Source organism: Choristoneura fumiferana, chromosome 16 (assembly GCF_025370935.1).
Source record: "Choristoneura fumiferana chromosome 16, NRCan_CFum_1, whole genome shotgun sequence".
Classification (NCBI taxonomy): Eukaryota; Metazoa; Arthropoda; class Insecta; order Lepidoptera; family Tortricidae; genus Choristoneura; species Choristoneura fumiferana.
The window spans coordinates 7,386,482-7,397,569 of NC_133487.1; the positions used below are offsets into that span (position 1 = coordinate 7,386,482).

An 11,088-nucleotide genomic window follows, 5' to 3' on the forward strand; every position below is an offset into this window, starting at 1 on the left:
ATCTAAGTAACCTAACTCTTTATTGAATCTAAGTAAGCCTTAGGTATATCAATATTAAATGTTTGTTATGCAATTTATTTGAAGAAGTTTATTGTATTTATTGATTTTAATAGATAGATAGGATAGAGCAAAACAATTTGTCAACGAATGCGCAAGCAACACGACTCGACTCAACTAAATAAAAACCTCGATGTTTCATCAAATTTGTCAAGAAACTCAACGAGGTATATATATATATTTTTTAAAACAGATTTACAATATTATAAATGATATGTATACTTACATCACAAGTATTTAACACAACTTTATTTTAACACAGTAGGTTCGCTATTTGAAGGGATCGCTAATGCGGATCGGAATTATTTCCAAATATCCTGTCCATGATATAATCATTTACTTTATAATACGCCTTTGATATTAATGTCTTCTTGACAATAGATCTGAATTTTGTATCCGTTTCATTTATAATATTTTTTGAATTTTATTATAAAAACGTATGCAATTTCCCAGAAAAGACTTTTTGTTTTAGCCAGTCTGTAAGATGGAACTTTAAGCTTCCCTGTGTTTCTAGTAGCCTTTGGCTTATCGACGTTAGTGGGAAAATCACATATGTTCTTCCTAACATACATGATTATTTCAAAAACATAAAGCGACGGCAGGGTTAGGATATCTGTTTCCTTAAAAAAAGATCTTAAAGATTCACGCGTCTTCAAATTATAAATTGCTCTAATTGCTCTCTTTTGTAAGATAAAAATTGACTCAATGTCTGCAGCAGATCCCCATAAAATAAGGCCGTACGAAATAATGCTATTAAAGTAAGCAAAATACACCAACCGTGCCGTCGCCACATCGGTTAGCTGCCGTATTTTCCAAACTGCAAAAGCAGCAGAGCTCAATCTACCCGCGATTGCTGTGACGTGAGGTCCCCACTGTAGTTTAGAATCGAGCGTTATTCCTAAAAATACTGTTGATTTTACAAATTCAATAGTTTGACCATTTAACTTTATATTTGAAGAAGTTTATTGTATTTATTGATTTTAATAGATAGATAGGATAGAGCAAAACAATTTGTCATCGAATTCGCAAGCAACACGACTCAACTCAACTTAATAATTTTCCCCCGATGTTTCATCAAATTTGTCACTCAATGCGGGTTCGACGTACTATGATAATATTTAACTAGAATTTTTACCAAAAGTTTAGAGTATCTTCATAACTAAACACTAAGTTAGGGGTCTCGGGAGATACGCCATATCGTAGCTGGTCCGTAACGTGCTTGTTAACTCGTCTCATATATTATGTACGCGAGTCAAACGTATCTTTATCCCATGTATGTACAGGACGATTTTCAACAATGCAGATATTTTTGAGCTCGAGAAAATTATTGGAATTACTTTAAACTTTACGATAGGACTGAAAAATCGATAATACTTGTATTATCGTGTTTTGGGCAAAAAAGTTGTAACATCTTCATATGATAGTGATTGGATAACTCAGTGGCGACAACCCCTTATTAATGCTTTACCGGATACTAACTATTCATTAATTATAACTAGGTATGTTTGATTAACAAATTAATACCAATAATAGACCGTCATCTGTATAAATATAATTAAATAGAGATATATATTTCAAACTAAATTAATTAAGTTTTGTTAAAAACAAACATAATAAAACATAATTAAACTATATAGATAGAAAATTTGGGCTAAATTGCCGTCAATGGGTAAGGTATTAATTTTCTATATAATGGAGCGGTAAATCTTATCCGTTTCTTTCTTATATGTATTTAGGGATAATATCTAGAAGTATAGAATATAATTAAAAAAACATCGTTCACTTATGAAAACCTACACCATCTACAGACATATATTATTCGTTTCTAATCCAAGAAAGCGCAAGATTTTGCAGGATGCGGAAAAAATTACGAGCAACAGCTAAAATCTCAAAATATTCTCATAGTTTATCTAAAACGGGACCACCCTGTGAACGCTAGATGGAGGTAAAATAAAGGCTGGCCGAATGTCGTCTGTCGCGACCTCTGGGACGGCCGCGGCTAACTTATTTAACTTTGAGTTGTAACTCCAATATTTGCATATATGCTCGATGGTAGAGCGTCGCCATGATTGAGCGCTGTTTTGCTTCAGGGATTCTTAGATACTACACTGATGCGTTTGTCGGTAGGTATCTTTATTTTATAATAGAAAGTAGAAATTAATGTGCAGTATTCATTTGTCTCAGCTTTTTTCTTAATATATAATTCGTTTATTGTACAGAAGGTCAGGAAACTACGAATAATATACTTAATGTAAATTATTTTATTAAAAGCAAATTCTAAAACATGACAAGGCCCCGAGAAAACCTTATAGGAGGCAGTGACAGGGCTGTTCATTATACAAAAATACGACGGCCCACAGACTGTACTGATGGCCAGCGTTAGGTACGTTCAATACCCCCTCATAACGTGGACATCATCAGTTCTGACCATACAGCCGAGTTAATAAACGTGTGGGCAAAAATTTGATCAAAAATATCTGAACACGACTCTATTGTTAACGGCGTAGAAGCGTGTTCAAATATTTGCACACAAGTTTATGAACTCGACTGTACACAACTAATAACGCCTAAGAACCGTAAGCTGCTACTATAATATAATTTAGGTATTATATTCAAAATACACACAGGTTTATGTTGTTGTTTTTTTGTAGTTTATTAATTTTTACAGTTCATAATTTAATTTTTTTGATCAATAAATAAATGAATATAATTGCCTTAAAAAAATACACATAGTTATTTCTTACAATTTTTATAGCGGAATTTTGAACTTACTGAAACACACCAACTAACTACATGCCAATGTATTGTATTTTTTTTAAAGCTTTATTTATTATAGAGCTTTGATCATAAATGAACGTATGATAAGTTAAGTAAGTTGATGATAACAACATTTATTAGCAAATTGTGTAAGTTAAATTAAGGACTGAAGTATATTATCATAAGTTCCATTATCATCAAGTAACTTAATGCTATGGAACTAAGACAATAGAAAGAAAAATGGAAAGGAAAATACAAAATAAGAAGAGAAAGTAGCTCTACTTTATTTTTCAGTACCTACCTATTGTTACAGCCACAAAAATAAACTGTATTTTAAAAAGCCCACCTGTTTAACACAAAATACCTTACCTAATAAACCCAACCCTCACCTTTATCCGCGGGATGATTTGTCAAAATAAATTAAGCATAAGACAGTCCACGGCGAACGTTGTCAAATATTTACGGAGGCTGCTATGGGATGAATACAGCCTTGGGCTACATGGTTCGCGTATTGGAGAATACACCCTTATTTATAAATGCTTGAGTTTCTGTTGTTATTCAATTGCATTTTTGAAAATATGGTTCCATCGGTGCTATCCAGGATTATGTAAGTATCAAGGTTAAAGAGTGATGTTCTGAATCGTTATTCGGTTTGGCAGCCTGTTAATATAATCTTCGAATGTCTTTAAGTACCAGTTTGATATTTTATATAATAATTTATCTATCACTAATATATTTTGACAATTTATATTGCTTTTGCTCAAGAAGATGCGTATTCTGTGAAATTTTTAAGACTGTAACTTTGGTTTTGTTTTAAAACTTGTGTGACAGACGACAGATGGACCCTTCAGGTATTGAATCGTAATACAAATGTTGTGAATAATGTTCTTATTCCGATGAAATAATGTACTTGCTTTCTCAACTAGCTCACTGAAGTCCGACAAATTAAAAAAAGAAAATGGCACCGACTACAAAAACCTTGAAAATATTTTTCTACTAGTTTGAAGTCGGTGCCTCAGCACGAGCCAGCAGGATTGGATTTATTGTCGTCTATCTCACTTACTTTATTGGTCTTCTATAACTCCTGCTGGCTCGTGCTGAGGCACCGATTTCAAGCCGGTGGATTTTTTTTTATATGGTTTTTAGTGATTTGTAGCCAAAGTGCATCTCACAACGATTCCATTAGGCCAAAACACGGCATAGTTATATTATTTTATTAAGGGGTTTGCTCCTGGTTAGCTCATGAGCAATGTCCCGTTAGATGGCGCTGTTATCAATAGTTCCTTTTTTCAGGTTTTTTTCGTAAATTATGAAGAATTATTTCACAAAAACTAGTGGCGGGAGTATCTAAGCGTAACCGATTTTTTGACCCCACACTCGAAATGAAATATTCGCCAAAGCCGCAAACGAGTGCTTTACTTTGAACGTCGATTGCGGCGTATACGGACACTAGGAGCTCACGCACACACTCAAATAGACAGCGCCAGCTAGCGAAAGTCTATTGCGACACTTAGCTACCCGATCGGGGTACTCCTTCGAGTAATATTCACATTTTTTTATCGAGTCACGAAATTTGTACTAACTGTACTTTACTCGAAAATTTTACTACGACCTATAAAATCTATAAGTATTTTATGATAATTAGAAGCAGGGTCTTGGATAACTGTTCGCATATTATAATACGAGCCAAACGCCTTTCAAGTGGTCATAATATGTGTACGATAATTGAGAAATTACGAGATTCTGACCACGGTTTCTTGTCTTGGTTGATGGTCTTGCTATTATTCAGGTTATATTTATAGTTACTTTTCGTAGTTACTACTCTTGCTAAAGTGGTCATGGTCGTCGGTTGAAAATCGGTAGCAAATCTACAGGACGAGTTTCTTGGGAAAATAGTGCGGTGGTTTGTCCTTACCTTCCACGCCGCAGAGCTGGAGTTTGGAATTCGTAGTTGGCAATAGAGAGTGCTGCCACCAGGGCTCTTAGTCATCTTGTACGACACGCACAGGAATGCACAGGCAATCAAGTTTATCAAGGGCATCCGTAAAGCCAAAGTCCCTTAAGACACTGTTACACATGCTCTTTAGTAGCAAGAAAGCATGCTACTATTGAGCAAATGCTAGCTAGTAGCATGTGTGAACAGGACATGCTACTATCGAGCATGCTTATTAGTGGCAAGCTCGAGACGGGGTGGAAGGGGGAAAGGTAATAAGCAAGTGTGAACGCGTTTGCTTCGTCCAGTAACGAGCATGTATAACAGTGCCTTTAGACATACCTAATATTTTATGAACAGTGCTTCGTGTAAGCTCTTTCTATCAAAAGAGGTAATAAAATCCATACAGAGTTTACTATCCTAATTATCATCATCATCATCACTCAATTTCTGTGGTAAGACTTTTGGTAGAGAATTAGTAATCATAAACTGCTAATATCAATTATTAATAAGTTGCTAACCATGAAAAGAGTTGACGAAGAGTTTATCTAGGCTTCTGCATCTGGATTTCTCAGTTCGTATATATAATTACTAGCTTAATCCCGCGGCTTCGCTCCCGTTGAAGAAAAAAATCTACTCTGTAGTTGTTTAATACAAAAATATACTGGCAACACTGGGGTAGTCAGTCTGCCTAACGAACCGCCATGAGCGTGTACCAATTTGTGTGTGATTTAATAAATTACTGTTTGTTTCACTAAAAAGACCTTTCATTCAACGAAGTAAAATATTCAAGTGGTCCATCGAACGGATATTTATTGAAACAGTGCCTAAAATTCGTGAAAATTGTGTTGTGCGGTGTGCTCCCGAAGCTAACTGTTACGAGCATAAAACAGTCTTAACAAAGTGAAATACAACTTAAAAGTACATTTATTAATCAAAATACGCGTAAAACAGAAACTGTGCAACCAAAACTTAAAAACTTTTCATAATTTCAAGAAGCATTGTGGAATAGAGGTTATCTACAGTAGTACATGCGGTTCGGCACGACTCACTCACAACTCACTCGATCGAGTTGGGCGAGAAAAACGCTTCAACCAAACGAGAACAAAAACTACCGCATTCGAACTCATAGTGACGCTGCGAAACGTCAGAATGACAACGACAGTGACGGAAAAGATTCGCGGTGCGTAATCGAAGAATCGAAAATCTCAACGTTTCTTCCAATTGAAAAAATTCCAGAAAAATGTCTGAAACTAATGATGAATTGAAGCGGCTGCGTGCAGCAGCAGGCCAGTGTAAGGCGCAAGTTACACGGGTCGAACATTACGTGACGGCCAATGAAAATGACACCACAGCGTCGACATTACAAATAATAACAAAAAGAATATCAGGTTTGGAAAAAACGCTGGAACAGTATAGAGAAATTCAGCTCAAAATAAATATCCTCGAAAACAAAACAGACGAAGCGGATTTTATGACCAACAATTTAGAAGATCGTTACTATCAACTGTGTGCCAAATTCGACAACCTTACGACGGCTAGAAATACATCACCGCCGCCACAAGTTCAACGCACAGGATCCAGCAAGCTGCCTCATCTGGAACTGCCAACATATACAGGAGAGGACATAACAAAATACAAACCATTCATTGAGTTGTTCACTGCAATCATTGACTGTGATGCCTCGCTAGCTCCAGTTCAAAAGCTGTATTACCTGAAAACGCACCTCAAAAAGGAAGCTGCTGCCCTGATAGAAGGACTTCCTCTATGTGACAGCTCTTATCAAGAAGCAAAAAGGCTTTTAAATGACAGATATGATAACCCTGCAGTGCTAATAACAAGCCATGTAAATCAGATTTTAGATTATCCAAACATGGCAAAAGGAACTGCTGCAAACCTTCGTGATTTTGTATCTCATGTGCGCCAGCACCTGGGTGCATTGAAAAACATGGAACAAGATATAGATGCTTGGGATATGCTGCTGCTACCAATTCTGATGCGCAAGTTGGATCAGTTTAGTGCAAGACAATATCACATGGATCGTAAAAAGGGTAATTTACCCACAGTGTCAGGTTTGCTGTCATATTTGGAAGAACGAGCATCCAGTTTTGAGGAGAGTCAAAAGCAGGTACCAGTCAGAAAGCCTTTCGAAAAATCACAGGTATCAATGCCAAATGTTGTGAAACAAAAAACAATAAAGTGTGTATACTGTCAGAATGAAAATCATAAACTGTTTGCTTGCCCTACTTTTAAGTTGGCTTCAGTTAATGATAGGATAAGCTTTGTGCGAGCAAACAATTTGTGTTTAATATGCATGAATAGGCACATCAAGAAATGTATTTTAAAGTTAAAATGTGTAACATGCAAGTCAAAAGAACACAACACTCTCCTTCATTTAAATGAGGAAGAGGGCAAAGAAATCAAACAAGATGCAATTGACAATATCAATATGCATAATAGCTTGCCTCACTGTACTGTCCTTTTGCCAACAACCAAATTAAAAATTTTATGTGAGGACGGTACTCACATATTCGCCAGGGGACTTCTTGACACTGGCAGTCAGTCATCTTTTATCACTCAAAGCTTGGTAGAAAAGCTAAAAATAAAAAATGTTCTTAAGAAGGACTTAAATATTGTAACATTGGGGCAAAAGAGCAGTCCAGTGCAGCAGGCTGTTATTATTAAAATTAGTAACTTTGATGACACATATAAAGAAAATGTGCTGTGTTCAATTGTAAACAAAATAACATGTCCTTTGCCACAACAACATATTGTCATGAATAGCATTTTGCCCCCCAGCTTGAGGCTTGCAGATGATGGGTTCAATAACCCAGGTGAAATTGATGTGCTGTTGTCAGCTGATATATTCTTTAATTGCATTGTGCCGGGACAGTTTAAGATTGAAAATGGCCCGCTACTAATGAATACTAAATTTGGTTGGGTGGTATCAGGGAAAGTTAATAATGCATGTATGAAGGTTACTAACAACTGTGCTGTTACTTTACACTGCTCATTTAGCGAGCAGCAGTCTTTGTCTCAATTGGTAGAAAGGTTTTGGGAGACAGAAACGGCACCTTTGACTGCTGAAAAGGAAGCATCCCCCAAGGAAAATGCAGCCCCAAGCGAAGAAGAAATTTGCGAAGCGGCCTTTAAAGCATCAACTACCTTAATAAATGGTAAGTTTCAAGTACAGCTACCTCTTAAGCAACCGATGCAATCATTGCAGCTAGGAAATTCATTTTCCATTGCCTATCAAAGACTGGAGCAACTGCATAAAAGGCTCTCAAATGATCAAGAATTGTTGTTTCAGTATTCTAAAGTCATAAAGGGTTACATAGACATGGGTCATGCAAAATTGTATGACATAAACAAGAGCAAAATACCATTTGAGGAGCTCTATTTCTTGTCCCACCACGCAGTGATACGTACGGACAAAAAGACAACTAAAGTTAGAGTCGTGTTTGATGGAAGCGCCAAAACAAATGCTAATACCTCATTAAATGATGTACTATACAATGGCAAAATATATCAAAGAGATCTCTTTGACATACTGCTAAAGTTTCGCACATATGAGTATGTATTTGTCACTGACATAAAAAATATGTTCAGAAGCATAGATTTGCATCCTTCGCAAAGACACCTTCAGAATATTCTCTGGAAAGAAAAACCAGCTGATCCCATCATATGTTTACAGCTCAGCACGGTGACATTTGGCCTGAAAAGTTCCAGTTACCTGGCAACACGGTGCTTGAAGATGCTGGCAGACCAGAATGAGAAAGAGTATCCACTAGCTGCCCAGGTTTTGAGAGAAAACACGTATGTAGACGACATTTTATCGGGTTCTACAACTTCTCTTCAACATGCCATTGAGGTAAGGGATCAAACTATTGCTTTATTAACCAAAGGGAGCTTAGAGTTGCACAAATGGGCGGCTAGCCATCCGGACCTATTACAAAATATACCAGCCACCAAACAACACTTTGACAGTGTTGAATTGCAAGGACAGCATGTTGTATTAAAAGCTCTAGGCATTTCCTACGACATAAAGAGTGACAACTTCAAAATACACTTTTCAAACGGGCAAGAAAATTTTAAATGGTCTAAAAGATCGGTATTGAGTTGTATTGGTAGCATGTTTGATCCGCTTGGTATAGTTGCACCCATCATTTTAAAGGGCAAGCTATTCCTGCAACTGTTATGGCAAATGAAAAAGGACTGGGATGATACTTTACCTGATGACTTTCTGCAAAACTGGAATGCTTTTTATTCCAAGCTCTCGGTGATGGAACCTATATTTGTCAATAGGAACTTAAAAATTAAAAATGCAAGTAATGTTCAATTAATTGGTTTCTGTGACGCTTCACAAGCAGCTTACGGCTGCTGCATTTATGTACGAGCTTGTCATGCAGAGGAAACACATGTAAACTTGTTGTGTGCTAAGTCACGTGTTGCCTCTGCTAAGCAAAAACTAACAATACCAAAGCTCGAAATCTCGAGTGCATGCCTATTAGCTAATCTTATATCAAAGGTTAAAGAAATAATAAATATCCAAGACATAATGTTATTCACAGACTCAATGGTGGCCTTAGCCTGGATAAAGGCAAGGTACAATAAGCATGATGTTTTTGTAAAAAATAGAGTTCATGAAATAAATAACATTACTTCCTTGGACGCATGGCATCACATTGCAGGAGCGGATAATCCAGCAGACCTAGTGTCCAGGGGAGTTGATCCAAGCACATTGGTCACATCTACACTTTGGTGGCACGGCCCTGAATTTTTAAAAGAAAACATATTTACAGTCCACTGCCAAAACTCTATGTGTGATAACATGGAGTGTCAAAAAGCTTTAAAGCTAGAATTTAATGATTCAACAGGAAATCCTGACATTGAAAGTGTGGCTGTGACTTGCAGTGCCTTGGATCAACATGAAGCTCTACAAATTTTTGAAAAATGTTCAAATATTTTGCGACTACAACGCATAATTGCGGTAATTTATAGATTTTACAATAATTGTAAAAGCAAAAGCAATAAGATGTTACAAAAACCCAATGACTCACATGTTAAATTAATTTATACTGTAAGTGAGTTGCGGCATGCTATGTTAAAAATTGTTATGTACATTCAAAACAATCACTTTCAAAAAGAATTTAATAAACTAAATAAGGGTAAACATATCGATGGATCGCTGTCTAACCTGTCGCTGTTTATAGATGTAAATGGAGCGCTGAGAGTAGGAGGTAGAGTCGAAAATGCCAAAGTCCCTTATAATCAGCGACATCCCCTTTTAATGCCAGGTGATTGCAATGTGACCAAACTTATGATTGAATATGAGCACAGCATAAATTTACTTCATGGAGGTGCAAAAACAACATTTTACAATTTATCTTTGAGATACTGGATTGTTGGTGGGATTCGTCAAATAAAAAAGGTGATACATAGGTGCATACGTTGTTTTAAATTAAAAGCAGAAGCATCTAAGCAACTCATGGGTTCGCTACCACATGACAGGGTTAACCAAGCTTCTCCTTTTCAAACTGTAGGCGTTGACTACTGCGGACCATTTGACATCAAACAGTCCAGCATTAGAAAATCGATAATAACTAAAGGCTATGTTGCTCTATTTGTATGTTTTTTGTACAAAAGCAATACATTTAGAATTGGTATCGGACCTAACGAGCGATGCTTTCTTGGCAGCTCTTAAAAGATTCATAAGCCGTAGAGGACTCCCTAGTAAAATTTATTGTGACAATGCAACTAATTTCAAAGGCTGTAACAATCAGCTAAATGAATTGTATAAAATGTGCAAGGATAAAGACAGTACTTTTAAAATCGCTAATTTTGCAACACAAAAAGGGGTAGAGTTTAAGTATATACCTGCATATTCCCCAACATGGGGAGGTCTATGGGAAGCGGGCGTCCGTAGTACAAAACATCACCTACGCCGTGTTATAGGAAAAATCTCACTTACTTACGAAGAATTTCAAACAGTGCTAATTCAAGTAGAAGGTGTGTTAAATTCACGACCTTTGGCTCCCATAACAAGAGACGGTCAAGATTTCTCATGTCTAACGCCGGGGCACTTTTTGATAGGTAGACAGTTAAATGTGGTCCCAGAATTGGATTATACCTCTACTCCGACCAACAGACTAAAACTATGGAAGTTGACCACTCGATGCGTACAACAGTTTTGGAATGTTTGGTCAAAAACTTACCTGAATCAGCTGCAGAGCAAGCCAAAATGGCGGCAGCCACATAAAAACATTGAAAAGGGGCAGTTAGTGCTCATTCACGAAAATACCGCGCCCCTGACGTGGCCTTTAGCCATAGTGTCTGACATA

At 36.7% G+C, this 11,088-nt stretch overlaps 1 protein-coding gene across 1 annotated transcript; it reads left to right on the forward strand.

Moving 5' to 3' along the window:
- The first annotated feature begins 5,789 nt into the window (after positions 1–5,789).
- Positions 5,790–8,608, forward strand: LOC141436128 (uncharacterized). The gene is made up of 2 exons (XM_074098989.1): positions 5,790–7,923; positions 8,442–8,608. Exons 1-2 carry the CDS (start codon positions 5,991–5,993, stop codon positions 8,519–8,521), a joined length of 2,013 nt encoding a protein of 670 aa, XP_073955090.1. The 5' UTR covers positions 5,790–5,990; the 3' UTR covers positions 8,522–8,608.
- Positions 8,609–11,088: the final 2,480 nt, after the last annotated feature.

What these genes read in the sequence shown, in the direction of transcription:
- LOC141436128 (XM_074098989.1), top strand. Translation starts at nt 5,991, where the DNA reads ATGTCTGAAACTAATGATGAATTGAAGCGGCTGCGTGCAGCAGCAGGC. An exon ending in ATCAACTACCTTAATAAATG is followed by an intron (nt 7,924 to 8,441) that starts GTAAGTTTCAAG and finishes ATATGTTTACAG; the next exon opens with CTCAGCACGGTGACATTTGG.